The sequence below is a fragment of the Venustampulla echinocandica genome (genome assembly GCF_003357145.1).
Source record: "Venustampulla echinocandica strain BP 5553 chromosome Unknown scaffold_8, whole genome shotgun sequence".
In the NCBI taxonomy this organism is placed as follows: Eukaryota; Fungi; Ascomycota; class Leotiomycetes; order Helotiales; family Pleuroascaceae; genus Venustampulla; species Venustampulla echinocandica.
The window spans coordinates 528,375-552,250 of NW_022474213.1; the positions used below are offsets into that span (position 1 = coordinate 528,375).

General features: G+C 48.8%; 7 protein-coding genes across 7 annotated transcripts; 5 read left to right on the top strand and 2 right to left on the bottom strand.

Moving 5' to 3' along the window:
- Positions 1-5,049: 5,049 nt before the first annotated feature.
- BP5553_08538 (uncharacterized protein) lies at positions 5,050-5,469 on the top strand (the record flags this gene model as incomplete). Its single annotated transcript, XM_032017161.1, has 1 exon — positions 5,050-5,469. The coding sequence occupies one exon, from the start codon at positions 5,050-5,052 to the stop codon at positions 5,467-5,469; it is 420 nt and encodes a 139-aa protein (XP_031866592.1).
- A 1,403-nt stretch (positions 5,470-6,872) lies between these two features.
- Positions 6,873-8,723, bottom strand: BP5553_08539 (Lmbr1 containing protein; the record flags this gene model as incomplete). Its single annotated transcript, XM_032017162.1, has 2 exons — positions 6,873-7,608; positions 7,663-8,723. The coding sequence occupies 2 exons, from the start codon at positions 8,721-8,723 to the stop codon at positions 6,873-6,875; spliced, it is 1,797 nt and encodes a 598-aa protein (XP_031866593.1).
- A 521-nt stretch (positions 8,724-9,244) lies between these two features.
- On the top strand, positions 9,245-14,007 carry BP5553_08540 (Uncharacterized protein; the record flags this gene model as incomplete). The annotated part of the gene is made up of 5 exons (XM_032017163.1): positions 9,245-11,345; positions 11,621-11,928; positions 11,979-12,152; positions 12,201-13,440; positions 13,505-14,007. 5 exons carry the CDS (start codon positions 9,245-9,247, stop codon positions 14,005-14,007), a joined length of 4,326 nt encoding a protein of 1,441 aa, XP_031866594.1.
- Positions 14,008-15,611: 1,604 nt separating this feature from the next.
- BP5553_08541 (Cytosolic large ribosomal subunit protein L30) lies at positions 15,612-16,289 on the top strand (the record flags this gene model as incomplete). Its single annotated transcript, XM_032017164.1, has 4 exons — positions 15,612-15,687; positions 15,741-15,845; positions 15,896-15,945; positions 16,191-16,289. 4 exons carry the CDS (start codon positions 15,612-15,614, stop codon positions 16,287-16,289), a joined length of 330 nt encoding a protein of 109 aa, XP_031866595.1.
- Positions 16,290-16,658: 369 nt separating this feature from the next.
- BP5553_08542 (Uncharacterized protein) lies at positions 16,659-17,788 on the bottom strand (the record flags this gene model as incomplete). The annotated part of the gene is made up of 3 exons (XM_032017165.1): positions 16,659-17,163; positions 17,218-17,449; positions 17,506-17,788. 3 exons carry the CDS (start codon positions 17,786-17,788, stop codon positions 16,659-16,661), a joined length of 1,020 nt encoding a protein of 339 aa, XP_031866596.1.
- A 772-nt stretch (positions 17,789-18,560) lies between these two features.
- On the top strand, positions 18,561-19,889 carry BP5553_08543 (Uncharacterized protein; the record flags this gene model as incomplete). The annotated part of the gene is made up of 3 exons (XM_032017166.1): positions 18,561-18,590; positions 18,701-19,492; positions 19,548-19,889. The coding sequence occupies 3 exons, from the start codon at positions 18,561-18,563 to the stop codon at positions 19,887-19,889; spliced, it is 1,164 nt and encodes a 387-aa protein (XP_031866597.1).
- Positions 19,890-21,446: 1,557 nt separating this feature from the next.
- BP5553_08544 (Uncharacterized protein) lies at positions 21,447-23,049 on the top strand (the record flags this gene model as incomplete). The annotated part of the gene is made up of 2 exons (XM_032017167.1): positions 21,447-22,032; positions 22,091-23,049. 2 exons carry the CDS (start codon positions 21,447-21,449, stop codon positions 23,047-23,049), a joined length of 1,545 nt encoding a protein of 514 aa, XP_031866598.1.
- Between the last annotated feature and the right edge of the window lie 827 nt (positions 23,050-23,876).

Consider the following 23,876-nt stretch of genomic DNA (forward strand, 5'->3'; position numbering starts at 1 on the left):
GGAAGAGGGAAGGGAAGGGAGGGTTTTGGTTGAGACAGGAGAAGGATTCAGAGCACCGCACACAGCACACAGCAATACCGTCAGATTATTAGCCCAAGTCCTTCAGCGGAAATCAGACAAGGTTTATTATTATTACAGGACGCCATGGCGAAGGCGCGAGGCTCACCTGGACGGGGACAGCGTCAGCTAGATTGGCCTGCGGTGGCAGAATGCCAGGAGGAGCTGTGATGCACCAGCGACCGTGGGCAACAAGGAGAAGAGAGGCAGAGCGGCAGTCGACAATGAGACCCTGGGGATCTGGGATGAGGCCCTGAGCGGCCGCGCTAAGGCTACGGGCTATGATCCATTCGATTCATTATTATTATTTATTACTGTGGGTGCTGCAGAGAGCGAACCGCGGACCGCAGCGCAGCAGAAACCGATATGTTACAGACACGTCACATACTGCTAGTCCTGCGACTCCGCGGCTTCTGCGCGCCGATACATTACAACGTCATTACAACCGTAACAGTCCAGCTATTCGAATAATATACCAAGTCTGCAGTTCGTACAATAGGTACGGAGCACGGAGGTATCGTGCCTCATACTCTCCAACGCCCGCCTTCGCCCCAGGGATATGGCCTGGATGTTGCCCACTACTACTGTACTCGACTTCCCCGGACTCGAAAAGTCAACCAAAAAAGCCCGCCTTGGCCGCCCTGAGATGGGCAAATACGTGTGCAAATATCGGACGGCAGCGGATCGAGGCCAATCATGGCGGCCATCCGATTTGATGCCGCGGCTCGCAGCATGCACAAACGGGGGTGCCATGTGCTATCTTGATTCCAATGATCGCGGCCCTTAAGGATCGATGGAGGATGGAGGATGACGGCTGAGATCAGAGATCCTCTGCTTGAGGGCTCACTCAGCACCTGTCATGAAGCTCCCCAGGCTTGCTTGCAGGCTCCCTGCGGGCCATCAAGTTCGTCTCATCTGATTGTACAACCAGGTGGTGACCGAGTTGAGTTAATCTCACATCAAGATCTCCAGCGGCCCAGCAGTGCTTCACGCCGCAATGAGATCGATGGCTCGACAGCTTAAACATGGCGACAGATGTCGTGCGTCAGCGTCAGCTGCGAGGCACAACTTCCAGAAATCCATTCTGACAAGCAGTCAGTTAAGCAGTACCCACAGCACCTCCAGCCTTGCTCGTAGCCTGGGGATCCCGTCCTGTTGCGGTGCATGCACTGCCGGAGGAGTTGGCCTCCTTGAGCGGCCGTCAACTGATGCAACGGTTCTCCCGTTTTCGTGCAACGCTACAAAGTACAACGATGGCTTCCAACTGGCAACTGGAGTGTTGGTCTCGGCAGCCAGCCGGCAAGCGGACATTAATCTGGACGACAACAATTGGCACATTCTCTCAAGTGACTTGCGCGGCAAGTTTGCCACCCTTTTTAATGACTAGTATCTTTGTGGTACTCGTAAGTTTGGACTTCCCATTTCGAGCGTCGGGTACTTATCGAGTTATCTATGGCCCATGATTATCCATGCACCAGAACGCCATTCGCCTCTCCACAGCCCGTCCAAGTTCATCAACAATTTTACCACGACTCACACCGACCATCTATTCATTTGGTTTTCTACCTGCCAGTTGGGCCCCTTCCACGGTCTCCGGGCAGTCATATTACACAGCCCTCTTCTAGGACAAGTGGCCCATCTGCAAGATCACTCGGGGCCAGGTTACTCGTTTACTCGTATATCACCAGCACTCAAGGCTTCGAGACCCAGAATCTGGCAGGAATCTGAAGGCAGTTGAGTATTTGACCCGCCCTACTATTACCCCACCTGCAACGAGGCATCCCTCGCTCCATGCGGTATACTGTATTTTTCAAGGATGTGGCTGGCGCTGTGGTGTAGGGCTTTGAACCTTGACCCTTGAACAATATTACTACAGTTCACGGACTGTGAATCGCGACATATTTTTGAACAAACAGGAAAACCCCATTCCCTCCTCGGAGAATCAGACCACATCTGCAGGGTTCCGATGTCATGCTATTTGACGACTGACGACACGGATAATTGCAATTCTATCAGCTGCAACCTTTTGAGATACGGACTATGTAAAGTATTCTTCAACACCATACAATTTTTAGTCAAGATCCAATCATAAGCGAGGGTGGGTGCAGAACAATTTGCCGTGGTCGACTTCCTATCAATCAACTCCCACTATCGATAAGCAAACCCACAAAATGAAACAGTCGCCTACCGAATGTCAGTTTGTGGCGTCACCGTAAGCGCCGCCTGTGAACTCTGGCCATCCAAACGTTGACCGCAAAATTATATCATTTGCCTTGACGGTCATCGTCTTGAGATTACGATAGGAAAGTATCCACCCCTAGGCAGACTGTATGATTTGGGCATTACGAAGTATAGGTATTTACGAACGAGGTAAACATGCTAGATGGCTGTAATCAGCACCATATCTCAAACCGCAGCCTGGTCAGAAGGATCCTTTTTCGAATGCTCAGGATTTACGAGCTTCCAGGGGAATCATTGACCGTTGCCCATTGCCCAGTCATATGCACCGAAAATGTCTTACGTGCCGCCCAGTCAGTGGAGGTCTTATCTCACGATGCAGCACTCCAGCTACCTGAAAGGAAGATGTGCCTGACAGACCTAACGGGTATCAAGCATCGAGGTTGGCGCTCAAATCAGATGGGCAACAACCTCCAAAAGATTTGTGGCACGGAGTATGACGTGCAGCCGAATCCTAACTGCAAATACATGTCATTTCCTCGAACCAAGCGCATCAGTACTCGGTCTACGTATACGAGCATGTAATACATACTCGAGCACGGTACGAATCGGTCTCTGGTATTGGGCGCCTTGCGAATAGGGGCGAGCCGGAAGCAATATCAATTCTTTTCTGAGTAAGAAAGGGGGGCTATACGGTCACTTGAGTATCGGATACGCAGACAGGATGAAGTGTGCTGGCTGAGCGGCTGGTCACCCGGTCTAAATAACATCCAGATACTACACAATTGCCGTGTACGAAGTTCCAAAGCACTGCGCGATTGCGGCGCGAAAATAATAAGTCTCTGGGCCGCATCTGCGCAGCAACGAAGCCTAGCCCTGTTCGAGATTTTACTTCCACGTCACCTCCACTGCGACCTGAATCCTGTCGGTGTCTTCCTTTTGGACCCCACGGTAAGTATATCCGGTTTCTTTCCTTTTGTTTACCAAGCCTCCCAGAAATGCTTACTCTGTACTGCCCGAAATAAAGGCTAGCCAAGACGTCCCAAGCCCCAGGTCCGCCAGGCACCAGTCAGAAAGGCATGTTTAACCGCCATCAACTGGGCTTTTTCCTCATTGGCGAGGTGTAGCGCTATTTTTTAGCAGTGACCACCAATAGGTACCTTGGACCTCCTGACTCTTGTACGTTGCTGCGAAAAAAAGGAACGCTTTCTGCATTTCCGTTGCGTTATCGGCATTGCTGGCCAGCGCTATTGGCGCGATTCATATTTTGCGGGGAGAATTTTGCTCCAGTTGGATGCCTTGTTCTTCGCCTCGGGTCCGCTTCCCCAGGATCTCGTTAGGACACTGCTCCGTCCGAGCAGTAAAATGTCTTTGGGTTCGGTTTCTTCTCGACAGCCAAGCCTGGAATTACGATTGAGCCTGGGATATTGACCAAAGATCGTTATTCTTGTCGCATCCCTCGTACGGGGGCAATAATTGGTGACTGGCGGGCAACGGGACATCTTCGGGGCATACCGCATATGTGGCCATGACAGACACGCTCCCGTCTCGATTCCTCGACGCTGTGAACCGTGGTGTTCCTGTTGCTGTTGCTGTTGCGCTGCTCGCCAGGAATGCGCTTGCTCCCGTCGGCACACGCTTGATAGCATAATGGCTCGATCGACATCACACGGGGTGCCTCATACAGTACGAGGTCTCAGAGCAACAGCTCTGAGCTGCACTAAAGAACGGTCTTCTGCACTCCAGATCATGCTAGCGGTACTCGTAGCTGCCGAGTGGACGGGAACGGGCCTCCGCCAGCGCTGAAACTCTCGCCACTGCTGTTCTCTCGACACGATCGCCAAGTGCAGTGATTTCTCTGTACTCCTATTTCCCAAAGCCATAGTGGTGCGGCATAACGGAGGGGTAAACAATCGCACGCCACTGCGCGTAGCTACGGCTGTTGAGCGGGGAAGGCCATCGGTTCGGTATAGCATATGTCAATCTCTCCATTATCACAAGAGAGAATATGTTCTGCTTCCGATTTATATTCTTGTTCGGGCTACTCCAGCCAGTCAGCGCCAGCGTCGGAGGTCACACCCTACGCAACCCGAAAGCTTGAAGAGAGTTCGATTATCGTGAGCAAAAGTTCCATTGCCCCATTAGGAAATGGGCTTCATTGTCGTCATTGCTGTCGCTCTCTATCTTGATATAATGCCTCTGCTGTCCCCGTCTTTCCTGATTTTTTCGCGCTGTTTTCATCCCCTTCTCTCTCTTAAGTGACACCATACTCAGACGCCGTGTCCCCCGTTCCGATTATAAATGCTTTGCTGAAATTAAAATCACCCGACCAATCCGACACGCACGTGCATATCTCGCCCGCTGTCGGGGGACGCAACACCATCCTCCTTTGAAACTGTCGAGCCGCGTTGTGTTTCTGTATCTCTGCGAACCCCCACTCAAGCGGTGTGGCCCAGACCCAGGAAACCACAACACCACTTTTCCTCGACGAGATTTTCAGGATAAAGAGGGTGTCGCTCACCGCAGCTTTCTAATTTCACATCTTCTTCTCCTAAACCACTCTCTCCTCTTCTTGCTCCCAGGCCTTCAGTTTTTTGCAGCGGCCTTTTCTGCGGCCTCCTCATCCTCGTCGTTGCAAACCAACACCAACAAATTCAAAATTCAACTCCAACTAACAACATAACGCCAACGCCAACCCACAATACAACAATCGCTCCCTAACTCACCCACATACACACTCATTTGCCGCGCTTCTCAGCTCAGGCCCCAACTATAATCCTCATCCAATCCCTTCATCTATCACAATCACAAAAAATGGCATCTACATCAGCATCATCTGTCACTCCATCCCAAGATCAGCTCCTGGCCCTTGCCTTTGCGGGCCAGGACACGCTCATGCCTGCGGCCGAGGACAACCAGGTTTCACTACCTCACAAGTTCCTCGCCCTGGCTCCAACAACCAGTGACTCTTATCCTACGTCCCCGAAAGCCAGACCTGACTCAACGGCAACGGCAACGGTGTCATCGGCGGGAGCGCAGGCAGCGATCGTCTCCGCCGAGGTAGCAGGGACTCCTGCACTGCCTGATAACTTGCTCAAGTCGAGACGGAGCAGTAGCACCGGCTCCGAGGGTAGTACGGGCCAGAAAGGGCGTTTCTTGAAGCTAGGCCCTGTTCATTTTGGGGAGGACAAGGATGGCAAGGGGGACTGGAGTGAGGATGTTATTTGGGGATGATTATCTGGTGGATCTTATTTGGCGTGTTACGAGCGACGGAATTTGATGAGAATAGATGGTGGTACTGGGCTGGGCTAGGTTGGCAGGATAGTTGATTGGAGTTTGGTGGAAAGCAATGGAAGAGGTTTATGATAGAATGCAACAGGATGGCTAGGATTATCAAGGGGATTGGGACTTTTTTGGTGGGTTTTTTGACGACTAATGATAAATTCTCTATACAGTAACGATATTTCTCCTATAGTCGGAAATAAAAGCGTTGCAAACAAGTCTGTTCAATTGACAAGAAAATTTAATTACGGCCTCTGGATATTTTGCGTAGGCGTCTATTCTCTACGCCTCTCTTTCTGAGAGATAGAGTAGTTAGTAAATTACTGCGGATTCACTTAGGCGTCGGTTGTCATCCCATCGCATCTCCTGGGAATAAATCTGGTCATCACCCCTTCTTCGGCTGTGGCATATACGCGATAAGCCTCCCCCATCCCCCTATTCCAACATCCTCGGCCTGCAACACCCGTCCACAGCTCCGCCAACAACACCATCACAAGCTCCTTTTCACACTCATCCCCATCCACGTCACAATGATTCTTCCGCGCGTCCGCCATTATCAGCCCACTATTCCTTTCAATTGCACTTCGTATAACCACCTCTCGTTGACCGGACCGCAGCGGCCGCAGAAACGGCCACTCTATTGAGGCTAACTAGGCTGCACCTCAGCCTCGCGGCCTGCGATATGCGGCCCCCGTAAGTAATAATTCGAGGCCCTGGATTTTCAGGAGAATAGGGGATGGTCGAAAAGGCAGGGGAGGGATTCTGTGTATCTCAACATGTTTGTTGTTCTGCCTGGTACAGGGCAGGCTTGGAAGGCTCTCTAGATATGGGATGCTGATGCAAGTTACAAGGCTTCGAGATGGCTGGTTCGCCACCATCGAGTCATGACGTGGAGGCAGAGAGGTATCCTTGGGTTGGAGCTGAAGGTGATGGAAATTAAGGGGGAGATGAGTGAGGGACGGGAGAGGGCGGAGAGGGAGAGGGAGAGAGCGAGGGAAGGAGGCCTCCCCTCGTTTCTGAGGAATTGAACTGAAGAAAATCTTGCCAGGTCTTTGGCTCACTTAGTGAATTGGCTGTCTTCATGCAAATTTTGCCAGTGACAGTGCAAAAGACTCACTTCCAAGCTACGGAAAACACTCATAAGAGAACTCCGTTACATCTTGCCCATAGTCATCATCAAAAGTACAGGTATCGCAGATTTACTCCGTTCCTTCCCTCGCATCATGTTTCTGTATCCCCAGAACTCCATCCTGAATTTTGACACTTTTCAAGATACCCTAAACATCCGGTAGAAGAGGCGAAAATTCTCGGGCCAGAATACCCAAACCATCTCAACTGGTACTTCGTACATTCTATCAATTTTCATCAGAACCCCCGTCATCATCCCCACGAATGCCCCTTCCAGCAGCACCAGAAGTCTTCTTCCTGCCAGCTTGCCCTCTGATATCCTGCCATGTCGCACCGAACCTACGGCCAGTGCTTGCAAGCAAGCCTTCTTCCTCGTCAGCTTCGGCGTCCTCGTCGATCTCGTTGAGATCGAGCTTCGGCGTGCGGAACAAGGCTGTGACGAAGACGACCAGGAAGACGGCGAGGAAGGCGAACTGTGCCCAGAAAGCTAGGGCACCGAAGAATGGAAAGTTGACGGTGACGCGGTTAAGGAATGTTGACACCACGCTGGGGGTGCAGACGTTGCCTGATCGGAGATCAGAGGAGAGTTCCGAGCAGGGCTGGATGAGCTCCCGATGGTTTGAACAGTCTGGCTGGTCATCGGGGTGCTTCGTTGGATTGGTACAGAATGTTTGAGCACCGTAGATTGCGTACTGTGGTGCAACGATCATGGCAATTGCGTAATTGATCGCGAGCATGATCAAGGCTAACATCACGGTCGCTATTAAAAGTGCCTGTGGAGAGGTATGCCCTTTGCGCATTTGGAATAATCTGACCCAGAGGAAGCGGATTCCAATAGTGACTATGCCAGTAATGGAGCTGCTGAAAAAGAACAAGACCAAAAGAGCCATCAAAACATAGTCGATGGGAAAGAGTCTTGAAGCTTGGACAAAGACGTAGTTGACTGGTTGGAATACATTGATGCTAAAAATTTGTGTCAGCGATCCACTTCCCCACAGGTGATGGTTCAATACTTACTTTCCCAGAATATATCCACAGTGCTGTTTGCAAATGGAGTTCTTCGCCTTGTCAATGCCGGTGATCAACATTGATACCCAGATTACAACACCAAGCATGAGTAGCAGGACTCCTCCGAGCAACTTAAGAGGCCGGAAAACCGCGCACAATTTCGTCCAGACTCTGATGATAAATCTCTTTCCCTCACCCTGTGCCTCTGTAGCCAAACGGTCACGACGGACCAAAGTACGCTCTTCACGCACCAATGCCTCCATTTCCCGCTGGTCTTTAGCGGGCATTCCTCCTGCGCGTCCTGCATTGCGGCCCTCAAGCTGGCGTTGCCTTTCCCGGTTCTGCTCTAGGGCAGTCGTAGTCGTCTCGTGCAGTTGAGGTGCGCTAATTGAAGGTGTCGATTTGATGAAGGATATGGGAAGGAGAGCAAGCCCGGCCGCCGTATATAAAATGTAGAGCAGCGTTCCCAGACAGATGAGCAGCCCGAGGGCGAATGTCAAGGCTCTCTCTCCACCGTTTTCAGCTAACAGACGCTTGAAATAGTCAAGATCCATGTGGCTGCCATTGCGATCCCGCGCAACTGGTACGAAGAAGCCAACAAGGAAGAGGATTACGACCAGTACGACAAATATCAGAGTGTACTTAAACGCTCCCCAGAACTTCTCCCCAAAGCTCGAGATACCCTCTTCATCGTCAACTTCATCCCATTCTTCATAGAAGAAGTAGGTAAAAGGTACGACTAGAAGGCAGAGCACCGCATCCAAGCTGTAGAGCGTATAATACACAATCTTGAGCGTCAAGAGTATATTGGCAACTGTTTTGGGGTCCGCCCAGTCTTTCTTCGCACCTAGTTTTGAGGATGTCGTAGAGCTAACTAGTGCGATATCTACTGGTAGAAGTAGGACCGTTGCAAGGAGCGAGGTGAGGGTCAGAATCGTTACGGTCGATACCAGGGCGGAACGGTCTCGAGGAGTTTGGTATGTATATGTGAAGATAGCCGCAATGAGTGCCACGATGCTGACGGCGACAGCGTATGCAATCCATATAAATGCCGTTTGGATTAACGCCATCTTTGCGCCTTTCTCTCAATCGTCAATTGTAGCGCGGTGAGTTGGGATTCTATCCGGGCCTGACAACGCGCCTATTAGCAACGCCCTTACAAGAGACTCTGTGGCACATCAATTGGAAAGGGAAGCACTGGGCGCACTCACATCAATGAAGAAAATCCTAGGTCCAGAAAAGACGGATCGCCATATAGATACTCTGGTGGGCTAGTTGGGGAAACTTGAAGTTGACGATTCGGATCACGGATAGGTAGATGAGGGACTGGATTCTGACGTAGTGTGCAACGCGGCGGTAGAAGAGCTGTGCTGTAAGCTGCACCAACGAGTCCGATAGCTAAAAGAGACGCGACAGGGGTCGCCAACTCAAAGCAACAATCCCTGCCGCGAAACGCTCAAAGGTAAACCTTCACAATAATAAAGCTGTCAACACCAACACCAACATCGCACCAGCTTCAAGTCCCAATCCTAACGCCAATCCCGAATTCCAATCCCTATGAGATGGTGCCAATGCTCTCGCGCTGCCCATAATGCAATGCTACACGGAGCTGACACCTCCCACAGCTGTCACGCATTCATTAAGCCTACCTTTCACATCCGCCGATTCGAACAACCTCATTGTCGCGAAAACCTCCTTGCTCCAGATCTTCGCAACCAAGGTCATAGCAGTTGAGCTCGATGTCCCAGCAAAAGGCGAGCTGTCCGCGGAGCAGCTGGGCGTGTTCGATAAGAGCGCGAATGACGATGACCGATTAGAATCTACATTCCTGGGAACAGGATCTATGGTTCCCCCACCAAGGGCAAACAGAACAAAGCTTGTCCTTGTGGCCGAGTACACCCTATCTGGAACCATCACATCATTAGCGCGGATCAAAACCCTTACTTCGAAGTCCGGAGGCGAAGTGGTATTATTGGGATTCAAGGATGCGAAACTCAGTCTGGTCGAGTGGGATCCCGAGCGGCCGGGAATATCAACCATATCGGTCCACTATTATGAGCAGGATGAACTCGAGGGAGCCCCATGGGCGACAAATCTTAGCGATTGCGTCAACTACTTGACCGCTGATCCTGGTAGCAGATGTGCCGCGCTCAAATTCGGCCCTCGAAATCTCGCTATTTTGCCTTTCAAGCAAGGAGACGAGGATGTCAATATGGATGACTGGGATGAGGAGCTGGATGGACCGCGACCGAGCGACAAGACAATAATGAAGGTCACAAATGGTGAAGATGGTAAGGGCGATACGCCGTATGGATCGTCCTTTGTTCTTCGTCTTCCGTCTCTCGACCCTACCTTAATTCATCCAGTCCACCTGGCCTTCCTCTACGAGTACCGAGAACCTACATTTGGCATACTCTCGTCTACTATGGTGCCGTCGGCTTCCCTGTTGCACGAGAGGAAGGATCATTTGACATACATGGTCTTTACTCTAGACCTCCATCAACGAGCATCAACGACGATTCTCTCTGTCAGCGGTTTGCCATTTGACTTATTCCAGATCGTGCCTGTACCTGCCCCCGTTGGTGGAGCCCTCCTAGTGGGCACTAACCAGTTGATCCATATTGACCAGGCAGGCAAAGCCAACGGTGTTGGGGTAAATCCTTTCGCCAAGCAAACAACATCATTTGGACTCGCAGATCAATCAGATCTTGAGATGCGACTGGAAAGTTGTAGGATTGAGCAACTCTCAATCCAGAATGGCGAGATGCTCATAATACTCCATGACGGCGCACTAGCTATTTTGAGCTTTAAAATGGACGGTAGATCTGTATCTGGCTTGAGCATCAGACGAGTGGCAGACGAATCCGGAGGTTCTATCATTTCAACAGGTGCATCCACAGTGAGCCCACTAGGTGCAAATGCGCTATTTGTTGGCAGTGAAGGCTCCGATTCTGTTGTACTAGGCTGGACTCGAAAGTCAAACCAGGTCTCGCGCCGGAAGTCGCGCTTAGACTTACCCGATGGAATGGATGATGGGTTCCTTGACGAAGATGAAGATGATGAGGACGATATTGATGATGACCTGTACGGCGACGCCCCAGCAACTGCACAGGCTGGTGCTGTTCCAACAGATTCAAGCACCACTAAGGCTGGCGATTACATCTTTCAGATACATGATTCGCTAGTAAGTATTGCCCCGATAATAGGCACGGACTTTGGCAACGCTGCGTTCTATAGAGATGACGAAGAGAAACGTAACTCTGAAGGCGTCAGGAGTGAATTAGAACTAGTAGCCGCTGTTGGACGAAACAAAGGAGGATCTCTCGCTATCATCCATCAAAATATTCAGCCCAAAATCATAGGCAGGTTTGAGTTCCCAGAAGCCCGGGGGATTTGGACAATAAGTGCAAAGAGGCCCACAACAAAAGGTCTGGAGGCCGGTAAAGAGAAAAGCGAGCTGAGCGGTGACTACGGCGAGGATGCACAATATGACAGACTCATGATAGTTTCCAAGGCACTCCCTGATACCCCGGAGGTATCGGATGTGTATGTACTAACATCGGCGGGATTCGAAGCATTAACAGGAAGCGAATTCGAACCTGCTGCTGGATCAACGATTGAAGCCGGGACTCTAGGCAACGGTATGCGTGTCATCCAAGTATTAAAGTCCGAGGTTCGAAGTTACGATGGTGGTAAGTTTGATTCTTTTCTTTATCTATCGTTGCTATTTATCACAATAATTATATACAAGGATGGTGTAAGAGGAATGTCTTATCGCATCTTTTCTTGGGTTCATCATACGGAATTTGTCCTGCTTTCTGGGTCGCTATCGGGAAACTTGTATTATCCTATAGCATCAATGAAAGTCTTTTACCACCAACATGCAACTGTGTCATCTGCGTTCCCAACGTACTATTTTCGCCATATGTACTTAGAATGAATTGCTAACTGAGAGTACGATGCCTAGATCTCGGATTGGCACAGATCCTCCCGATGTATGATGACGATACCGGAGCCGAACCAAAAATTGTCAGCGCGAGCTTCGCCGACCCGTTTCTGCTACTCGTCAGGGATGATGCGAGCATTTTTGTGGCCCAGTGCGATGACAACAATGAGTTAGAAGAAATTGAGAGGGAAGATGACGGGTTGTTGACGACCAAGTGGCTTACTGGTTGTTTATATACGGATACAACGGATAAATTTGCAACTGTCCAGTCTGACAAGGGCGGCCGAAATGTTATGATGTTCTTACTCAGTGCTGGGGGAGCGCTCCACGTAAGGCTGTTCCCGAGCGTTGTTTGGATGAGCGTTGCTAACGAGGATAGATATATGCCTTGCCTGACTTGTCAAAAGCGGTCTACGTGGCCGAGGGTCTTTGTTTCGTTCCACCCGTATTGTCCGCCGACTATGCCGCCAGAAGGTCTGCGGCTCGGGAGGCCTTGACTGAGATCCTGGTAGCAGATCTTGGAGATGCTGTCTCTAAATCACCTTATCTTATTGTAAGTCCCATGACTGCCGTTGATAGCCAATCCTAATCAGCATTCTAGCTACGTCCATCCAGTGACGATCTTACCATATATGAACCCTTTCGCACCAACTCTCAGTCTTCTTCGGATAGCTTATCATCAAGTCTCCATTTCCTGAAGATGCATAATCCTCACTTGGCGAAGAATACTTATACCTCTGCTGAGGAACCAAGTAACATGGGAGACCACCCAATGCGAACCATTTCCAACCTGGGTGGCTACAGCGCAGTTTTCCTACCTGGCGGTTCACCGAGCTTCATCCTGAAGAATGCGAAGAGTACTCCAAAAGTCATTAGTCTACAAGGCACTGGTGTGAGAGGTATGAGTGGCTTTCACACAGCGGGTTGCGACAGAGGCTTCATCTACGCAGATGTCGAAGGCATAGCTCGAGTAGCACAATTACCCGCAGATGAGAACTTCACAGAACTGGGAGTATCATTACGGAAAGTGCCTCTCAATGAGGCTATTCATGCTGTCGCTTATCATCCACCTATGGAGTGTTATGTCGTTGGCACCAGTACCGGGACTGAATTTGAGCTACCCAAAGATGACGACCACCGTCGTGACTGGCAACGCGAAGATACTTCTTTCAAGCCGACAATGGAACAAGGCTATCTCAAACTCATAAATCCACTAAACTGGTCGATTATTGATACCATCGAACTAGAGCCATTTGAGGTGATCATGTGTGTAAATACACTTAACCTCGAAATTTCGGAAACCACCAATGAACGGAGACAACTGATCACGGTCGGCACAGCGATTTCCAGAGGCGAAGATCTCCCAATCAAGGGGAAGCTGTACGTCTACGATGTTGTGAATGTGGTGCCAGAACCAGACCGCCCAGAAACAAATAAGAGGTTAAAGCTCGTAGCAAAAGAAGAGATTCCTCGGGGTGCTATCACCGGAGTCTCGGAGATAGGTACGCAGGGATTCATGCTCGTGGCTCAAGGGCAGAAGTGCATGGTTCGCGGCTTGAAGGAAGACGGCACGCTTCTCCCCGTTGCATTCATGGACATGAATTGCTACGTTACCGCGGTGAAGGAACTTCGCGGCACGGGCTTATGTGTTCTCTCTGATGCCGTAAAAGGGGCTTGGTTCGTAGGTTATACGGAAGAACCTTACAAGATGATCTTGTTTGGCAAGTCCGCTACAAATATGGAGATCGTGACAGCAGATCTGTTACCTGATGGCAAGGAATTATATATCGTGGTGGCGGATGCGAATTGCAACCTGCATATCATGCAGTTTGATCCTGAAAGTACGTATTGTCTTCTACTGCCTCCCCTTAACTTTCTACATGATGATCTAATCGATTTCTACAGATCCCAAATCTCTCCACGGTCACCTACTCCTACACCGTACGACCTTCGCCCTAGGCGGCCATCTTCCCACTGCCATGACACTCCTCCCACGTACCACCAGCACATCATCCACCCCTATCGCACCCAGCAGCCCTGATGACATGGATACAACCTTCCCAGCCCCCATCCCCCAACACCAAATCCTCATGCCCACCACCACAGGTTCCATATGCCTTCTCACCCCCCTCTCCGAATCACAATACCGGAGCCTCAGCACCCTCACCAGCCATCTCACCAATACGCTATATCACGCCGGCGGTCTCAACCCCAGAGCGTATAGAATTGACAAGGATGCACCGGAGGCGATGGTTGGTGGACGGGCGGTAGTTGATGGCGTTATTTTGATGAGGTGGATGGAGCTGGGGAGTCAGAGACGGGTGGAGGTCGCGGGACGGGTTGGGGTTGATGTCGAGGAGGTTAGAGAAGATTTGCTTGCACTTAGAGGTGGACTGGATTATCTATGAAAATTTGGCAAGATGGATGGGCAGGGGTCAATCAGGGAGTCATCGGGATGGATGAGATAGTTGAAGGGCGTATTCTGTATTAATAGCGGAACAGACAGGTTGAAAGCAACTAGGCACTTTGCAGGTCCTATTTCTTGGTTCTTGGGCTGGTGACAAAATATCGTATGGGGAAATGTAGAAAGGCGGTTGCTCTAATCATTGGTTAATGTTGCTCGTCCTATTTCCCGATAACGATCTTAAGGAAAAGGAGATCGGCTCATCGAGAAGAAGGGATGATTGTGATCAGTGCAATGATGGAGGGTATTCTCAGTAGACCTACAGGAAGGTTTCGAAGATGGTAAAAGTTTCCCAAGTTACTTTGGAGTCGGGCCATACTCAGACAATGTTACCGTGTTCTTCTGCATCTCCTGCATCTCAACATTAATTGACGCATATATGTTCCCAGCTGAGTCGATCTCACTTCGCCAACATCTTTGAATAATTCCCCCGCAAAGCAAGTTGTCTACTGGTGGAAATATCCCTTGTGTAAATAAATCCTCTACCTTCTCATCCGTAAGCTCTATATAAGGTTGCTTGCTCGTTATTATTTCGTAGATAGTAGAGCCTAGGGCGAAAAGGTCTGTCGCTATCGTTGAGGGGGCCTCCCAGGGACGCGGTAGGCAGAATCTGACGCCTTCAAAAGCAGAAGCGTATGATCCTTCAATTGATGAGCCCGAAAAGTCTATAATCCGTAGCCGGAGTCTAGAATCTAGTAGAAGATTTTCGGGTTTAAGATCGCAATGAATAATATTATGAGAATGGAGAAGCTGTAATGCCTCGGCGGCATCACAAGCCCATTGAAGTCGCTGATTAATGTCTAACTTTGTAGCTCCTAACTGTAAATAATCTCTTAGATTACCGTTTGGCATATACTCAAGAGTGATCCCGTCTTCTAGAGAGTAGTCTATCATCTTTGGGAGGCGGTCGTGCTGCGGAAGCCTTTGGTAAATTTTGTATTCTCGCTCGATATCCCGAAGGCTCTGTCGTCTACCCTCAGGGTCTGGGTACGCCGACTTCCGTACATATCCAGAAGGAAGCAAATAGACTATGCCAGTACTTCCTCCAGAGATAACATTTCCCGGGGGGAGGGTTGGCTGTTTATCTTGGTCGGTGCAGCTTCTTGAAGATTTGCAGGAGTTTGATCCTAGATATAGTGAAATATTAGAGATATGATGCCAAAGGTTAAGTGGTATGAAAGATTCACCACTATCACGGCATGTTGGCCACTTTCAATATCATTTTCTACCATCATTCCCCTCAACAATCGGCCTGTAGCGGTGAGGATACGACCAAGCAGACTCAAAAACCACAGCGACCGACACTTTAGAAATCCAGCTAGCAAGATTTTGTTTTGCTAGTCAGGGCAACTGGAGCTGCGGTGAAGCATTTGCGGAGAAATATAGGATAATAACATCGTGAATGTCACGTGGGACGGTATCTAAATATGGTGCTGTCCCATGCGGTACCTAGGTACCTTCGAATTATTGAATTCTTTAGATAATTGTCGCATTCCCTCCACCAACAAACCTCTTCAAATCTTTCGACATCCCACTACATCAGTCGCGATGGCGCCCCGCAATATGAAGAAGAACAGTGATACGATCACTTCCCGGCTTGCTCTGGTCATGAAGTCCGGCAAAGGTAGATTTCTTTCTAATGAATGTTGTCGCACGGCACCTAATTGAATAATCTAGTCACGCTGGGATACAAGTCCTCATTGAAGGTACTCCGTATGGGCAAATCAAAACTGATCATCATTGCTGGTAACACTCCACCACTTCGAAAATCTGAGCTTGAGTGTAAGTCTTGTTGTGCCTTCGCCGAAATTTGTAAAACTGACATTTACCAGATTACGCTATGCTCTCCAAGACTCCTGTACACCATTTCCATGGCAACAACGTACGTACGCGACTTTCTATACGATTTCTGGAGGATTTCGAACGCTCGTCAGGAGACAAATGTTTTGCAAATCATGGATGGATCCAGGGCTCGGTCGAACCACAATGAAGTTGCATATATAATAGCAGGACGCTCTACATAAACATCACATTGTGGCTTCGTTAACCGAGCCCAATTGGATCCAGCCCAGCGAAGAAGCATCATCTATGATGCTTTGGAGGGCAACTTTGCTAATTCTCTTTCAGATCGAACTTGGTACGGCATGCGGTAAACTATTCCGGTGCTCGATTATGACAGTCCTTGATGGCGGTGATTCCGACATATTGACTGAAGCTATTGCTTGATTGGAGAAGAAGTCTACTTGCACATTTGCATCTGGAGTGAAGGGGGTGGTGGACATTAATGTGAACTGGCACTAGGCTACGGCACATTTACCATATCCAATGTAGAAAAGCATTCCAATGTCTCCCCAAGATCTATCTATCAACTCGCGAACATGCCTGTGCTCGTGCTCTTGCCATCTTCATGGGGCTTTTTTTTCCCATGCCTCGGGGGATTTCTTTGCGAGCTATTTCGGAGTTCGGATTTAGATAACATAATGCTGCAGATCAAGTGAGTAATTTGACCATTCAAGGATAATCAAGGCTCAACAAGTGCAAAAATTAAGGAGTAACACAACTCGTAGTATTAGTAGCTAGAGAGGTATAATAACTTCAAAATCCAAACAGACTCTTGCCTTCGACTATATTCGTCCGCAGAGGCAAATTCGTGACAGCATTGCCAACCTTTGCCTTGATTTCGCTGATCTTAATCGAAATCTGGGAGATATCTTTTAAATAATCCGTTGCAGCGGAGGCTGTCAAATCCAAAAGCTCCTGGTTCGGGGCTCCAAGAGTCCAGGCTATGCTAATGTGAAAAGCATCTGTAAAGTCCTCCATATGACTCCAGTTATGATTCAGCGGTGCAGTACCGGGACTTATTCGCTTATGGCGAGATTTACTAGATTCGCTGGAGCCCTTTGACGTACCAATATGGTTTGTGACAGGTGAAGGCTTCGTGTAAAGAGGAGGTTGGCCATATTCCTGAACAACCGTGTTGCTTACATGGAGCAATTTATTTAAGCCATCAGAAGAAGGCTTCTCAAGTCTTTTGACAAGGAACCATCGAGTATTTTCGAAATTGGCAACCCAGTCGAGACTAGAGAATGCAGTGTTGAAGCTAAAAAAGTCAATTCCGTGCTACCAACGCTTCACAAGTGCAGACATGACTTACGGGCGAATGCCAGAAGACTTAATAGCTCGTTCTAGAGAATTAACGAAACTGTCTTTCTGTTCTGTGGCAAACCCTACCGGGCGTGAAAGGCTGACATGAAGGGGTAAGGGAGCCCCTAAATCGCTGGTCAAGAAGGAGTGTATTTTCAAAATGTCGTCTCCGCTTGGCAATCCGTCTTTCACAGTTGATATTAACTTTTCCAGTGATGTATATTCTGTAGTAGAAGGATACCCTCAATTGAGTCAGCTAAAGGCCTGCTAGCCATAAAGGGATAAAAAGCGGACATACACTCGATGTAAATATGAGTCGGCCAGTTACCCTCGATGTGGGGAACCGCTCTCCTTCTCCCACCATGCAAATCCGGATTATCCCGCGTACTAATGCGAGTGGTCGACGCATACAGGTCATGAAATCTGGAGGGCAGAGGAGGGAGGTCGAGGATACCCCCGGCATCGTCCTCCCGTTTGCGCTTAGAGTTGGGAATAGAAGGAGATTCATCAGTGGTTATGGATGTCTGGGCCACCTCCAGTTCGTCATCTTCACCGGATGAAGCATAGTCGACCAGGGCCATGACAACCAGAAATAAGGATTCAACAGCAACACAAGGCCGAGTTCCTAAACTTTGCTAAGAGCCTAGAATTTTTACTTCAACCCGCAGAGCGTTCCACTGGATGCGCGACAGCAAAATCCTTGTGCTGAAACCTGTGCGACAGGAGTGGGTTCAAGCCATCTACCAAGGCCATATGCAGCCACGATTCCACGAAGGCAGCACCAGGTATTTAATATATTTGACTATCAACAGCCGGAGGGGGGAAATTCAAGAACCAAGTGACCTGAGCCCGGAACGCATCCCGAGAGGGAATTGTAATAAGGGTTAATTAGACGTTGGTTGAAGGTTGGGAGGTATACGAAAGTGAATTAGGAGTAAACAAGGCGAATGGGCCAGACTCCCAACGGCCCCTAAGGCATCTAAGTTTAGCTACCCAATTCGCCTGAGGCTTCAAGGAACGGGCACTTGGCACGTGCTTGTCCATCCACAAATGACGTTGATCCCTGTGGCAAGTGCCGGATGCGCCTATCGCAGCGATGACTTCTCGTATCACTCCACAACGAAAGTGCTGCGTACGACACCCGCCACGCAATGAGTACTACTACTTAGTAATGATAAATACAGATTCACTTCTCCCTGCTGTTCCTCCTCAGTCGCCAAACCTCCATCCAAACCTCCATCCAAACCCAACTGTTACGTTATTACTTTGTACGCACTACTACCAACAAAGTACTATTGCAGCGAGAGAGATATACCAAAAATAGAACAGCAACACCGAATCCAACCCTTGAAGATGCATTCTCCGTCAGAGGATAAGGAATGGGTATGTTCCGTCCAACCCCGGCGATCAGTTTCAAGGATGGAAGCTTGATCCTGAATGCAGGTTTGAATATCATTAGATCATGGTTTACTAACTCTCTCCAATCTTTCCAGGCCACCAAATATTTGCTCAACCCTTTAACGGATCCCGAGCCCAGTGAGGAAACTGGTCCCGGTACACATTTCAGAAACCTTTCTTCATCAAGCCAAGATCCAGCTACCACATCATATTCTACCAGCGACCGATACTCGAAGCATCCAACGGCCACTGATTATCCCACACCCCCAACCTCGTCTAGTCCCACTAGAACCACCTTTCATCCATCAAACCCATACTCTTCTTCGTCTCACCGGAAATCCGCTTTTAGCGATTATTCCCAGCCCGGCACAAGCCGTAGGAGTTTTGACCAGCCGGCCACCCAGCCAGCCACCCAGCATAAACACCAAAGAAGCCGTGGGAGCTCTATCGGAGAACGCTTTCCCGGCGATATGTCTCACCGGCCACTCGACCAGCTCCGCAAGGAAGCAAAGATGGCGAATCGTTCGCCGCACCTAAAGAGAAAGCATATTCCAGGTGCAGATAGCATTGATTCCCTCGACGATTCCATAGTGGGCGGGAAATATCATCACGGGGGTCCGTATGACGCTACATTGCTTGCCCGCAATACCAATTACCAAACCTCACCTGTCGCCGCCCTGGAGGACTCCAATGCGGAAGCTATCAGGGCTACACCAAAAGAATACCTGCGAGATTCGCTGGACAAGCATGTCCCGTTGCAGGGTACTTCTATCATCCCTCCTGGGGCGACATCGTGGGACGGCAGAGTGATGGACTACCAAGAGGGCGCCGATTTAATGCGTGAGCCGGATGCACCGGGTGGAGCATATAAGAGATGGGATGGTGTTGTAAGTGTCTACAACCTAATTACAAACGACGTCTCGATGCTAACTCCGCTAATAGAAATATCTCCCAGGAGACCTCAAGGGCAAAGGGGAACCCTCATATACTGTTGAGAAAGCTTTGAAAGAACACAAGCATAGTCAAAAAGCGCTCAATGAGCAGAACCCGAAATCTCACCGCCATGCGATGTCTGACGGTCATGATCTCTACGAGATGCAGCCTCGACAGCGGAAACGTGGTGCCAGCGGGAGCAGTGCTAATCTGGCCCCACCGTCAAATAATAATAGGAGCCACTCTGCAAATGAGGCAGACATGCGGAGGAGCAATACCACTGGGCGGCGAGTAGGTGAGAGTTTGAGAAAGCGATTGGAAAGTTTGAAAAAGAAAGTCTCCGAAGTCTAAATCAGGAAACCGGAAATCGGGATAAAAAACAGCCGCTATAAAACAAGATGGATGTATAATTATTAGAACTTGGAAACGGGGATATGGTATGGTCCTGATAGGGCCATGGATGGAAAAAGGGACATGGCGTCGTGTATAATATGGGTATTGGGAAAATTAAAGGTAGTATAAGTTACTGAGGGGTACATAAATAGAATAGGCGTTCTATACTATGAACTCCCTTTCTATAGTGGTATCAATAATTATAACTACTCAGACAAGTGTTTCTCGAGGTAGGCGGAGTAGGAAGATAGCCTCCCTTGTAATAAGAAATAACTTTGAAAGAGAAAAATTATTTACTAGAACTCTTAATAAAATATACTTTCTTATAGCGTATTCTTAGGCGGCTTTAGTATAAAACTCTTTTCGCTAGTATTATAAAGCTTAATAGCTATTACTTCTGTATATCTCCGATATCGTATAAATATCTTACGAAAATTGAGATATTTAAGTTACTTGAATATCTTACTAGAATTGAAGTATTCAAGTTACTTAAATATTTTATTAGAATTGAGGTAGTATTTAAGCTATATAAATATCTTGCTAGAATATAAGATATTTAAGTCGTATAAATATTTAACTAAAATTAAGATATCTATATTATCTATATTATATATATAGAAATAGTATAGAAGCTCGATATCAGAGATATATAGAGGTAAAAGCTATAAGTACTTGATATTTCTAGCGAAAACAGTTTTATACTAAAGTCGCCCAAGAATACGCTATACTTACCTTCAGTAATAATAGAACGAAGGGTATTTTGATACCTAGGTACGTAATTTTAGTAATAGGGGTGAGGTAACTAGATAGATAATATAGCTATTATAGCTAGCTTGGGAAGAGACAATACTTATTAGATTTTTTAGCCACAGCTCACATTTCTATACGATGGCCTATTTGATACTTTGTACTATGCAAGGGATACTAGGAAGATTCTGAAGTCATTGCCAATTGATGACAATCGAACGGCGCTTTGTTCCGGGCGTAGGCGGTAGAATAGCTCGATGCGATGCCAAACATCGAGAGCATTCCGAGCTGGATACTATCCATCAACATCAATTCCCAGATTCAAATCCTTCCGATGGATAATTGATTTCGCGTCGTGGCTGTTGAGAGTTGTCGGTGTTGCGACCGGCGCCAGATCAGCTCATGCTTTTGCGACACCGAATATGTACTGTATCGAGAACGGCCAGGCGCGGCCAATTGAAGTTTGCTTGGCTTGCTTATAAGTAGTGTATGCATAGGCAAACCCAATTTCTTGCAAAAATGCCGAGTTAAATTACGGATTAATAGAGAAATCCAAGTGAATTTGGGGGGGTCTTTGATGCTGTACTGCTGCATTGCAACTCCCGTGCCCTTCCCTGCCCTCAGAGCAAGCCCGTTGTTGTGTCGCTAAAACTTCACTGTAAGGAGGAAACTATAATATAATACAAGTCCCGTCCATCCCACTCTGCAAGCTCATGAAGCCCTCAATTTGAGCTCGCAGAAACATGAGATACGATCCCCGTACAGCCCATGGCGTCTATCTATTCTCGGTCTTCCAAAAGACCTGAAGGCCTCACGACACGATCCGGCACCAGAACCAACGTCGCGACTCCCCCACGCAAAGGTAACCACAACACCGCGCACAGCAGACACCCACAATCCAACATCGGCCGCAAGAAAAGGCCCCGCGACTCCATCGAAGATGGAGAACATGCCCTGAAGCCGAAGAGGGCCAGATTCGCGGTGGAGATCTCGGTGCCTTCGAACCTCCAGCTGCAGCCCCAGCAGCCAGAGACCAGATCTCTCGTCATCAGCTCGAACGCGAGTTCGGGGGCCGCTCCTCCTGCTCCGCAGCGGTGCGCATCACCCAAACACGTCGAGACCGCGACACAAACCACAGCACTTCCACTATCACCTCCACGAAAGCCCGCGGATCACCACCAGAAGGTCGCCAATGGCATTAAACATGAGCTCGATCGGTTGCAACCAAATGCGGCGGATCTCAAGGCCGAGAAGCGGAAGTTACGGTCCCAGGAAGGTGCAAGGTTCAAGAGCGAACTGTCTGCATACTTCCCCGAATATGATGAGGTAATTGGGAACGAACCCAAGGAGGCCCGTGAGTGTCCCTCTACGCCATGGTTAATTCAATTGAACGTGCTGTTAATCCGCTCCAGACATCTTGAATCTCGATACCCCCATAATCATTGTTGATAGTGCCAAGACATCGACAAAACCCCCCCCTCCGCCCCAAGAAATATCACATGTCAAGTCGAATGATTACCCCCTCAAAGACTTCTCCAACTCACTCTTCACCGACCTACACGACGCGCAGAGAGTGGATTTCTCACTCCTCGTGAAGAATTACAAAGACGAGGGTGGTGAAGACCCTCTCTCAGACGAGCATTTCGAACTCATACACCGAAAGCCAGAGCGGCAGGAGAAAGCTATACGTAATTCGGACAAAGGACGCGCAAAGCATGAAAAAGTCCAAGTCACACGGTTGCTGGAGGGTCTACAGGGCCATGATTGGCTTAAGCTCATGGGCGTGAGTGGTATAACGGATAGCAAGAAGAAGGAATATGAGCCCGCTCGGGAGCACTTTATCAGGGGCTGCGAGGGGATTCTAGATAAATTCCGCACCTGGAGGGAAGAAGAAAAGCGCCGAAAACTGGAAAGGGAGTTGGCTCTGGCTGAGGCGGAGGAAGAGGAAGAAAGGGGGGAAGTGGAGGAGGAAGAAGAGGAGCAAGTGATGGTGGATGAAGACGCCCAAAGCGACGGTGATCCTCCGGACTATAGTGATGTGGATGCTTCTGCGGCCAGGCAGTTGCATGAAGAAGCTATAGCCTGTTCAGGCCCTCCCCGACATACCGAAAGAAAACCAAAAGCGGATACGGTAGCTCCTGTAGCCAACGAGCCAGAGAAAGAGTTCAAGTCCTTCTTCGCAAAACCCCACCTTCGAGCCTCCGCACTTGGAAAGCACCGGAGGAGTGGAAGGATCGTGTCAGCCTGGGGCCATCCCGTCCCTGAGGTCCCAGAGCAGGATTTCGATTTACCTGAGGAATACAGGGACCAGGAGACTCTAAAGACACATGCTCGGAGGAAGCGGAGGGATAGGAGGGTTAGTAAACCGTGATGTTGTGTGTGACATAAATGGAAGAATTTACCAAGCCAAATCGAAAGCGCTTCATTTGGCTGGGGCTTGCTGGTATTGCTTGCCCTTACGTTTTGGTGGTCGGAGTCAGGGAATTGAACTTGGTGGTGGGTGGCTTGGTTGTATTATAAATCCACCTAGACAAGGGGAATAGCTATAGTTGTTGATACCCTTATTGATGAATTACTTCTATCTTGCTCCTTGGTTTTTGATTTTGATTGATGTCGTAGGTTAGTAACGAGAATATTGCACACCTATAGCGGCGGACGAGCAACTGAGCGCAAGGGAGGATGCTATTTAACTTGGTTATATCCTCCTGTGCTGAGAGAAGACAAATAAATTACTTATAGTTATAGTTATCCCTCTATAACAATTGGTTTTAGTTATATTAATTAATTTTGATGTTACTTGTATGTAAAGGTCTGGTAATATGATTATATCGCGCTTTAGATCTCCTTGGAGCATTTTACACTTTGAGCTTGTCGTAGCCTTGCATCTTTCTGAAGAAAATATCTTCCGTAACATGTGAAAGTGACACTATAAAACCTAAGAAAAGCACTATAATATAAGAAAGTATGTCTTAAATAGGTAATACCGATACGATAGCAAATAAAAAGCTATACCCCCAGGGTTGGTGGTTGCAGCCTGCAGGGTACCGGGTCGTGCAACGCGCTCTATTCACTCCATCGCGCTCGGAAGCTTCTCAGGCATCGTGTGAATTGCCTCGACATCGCGCAACCCCTCCGATCGCAGCTCATCTCGAACAACCACACAGCAACGCACCCAGCGAAACAAACCCTAATAACCTA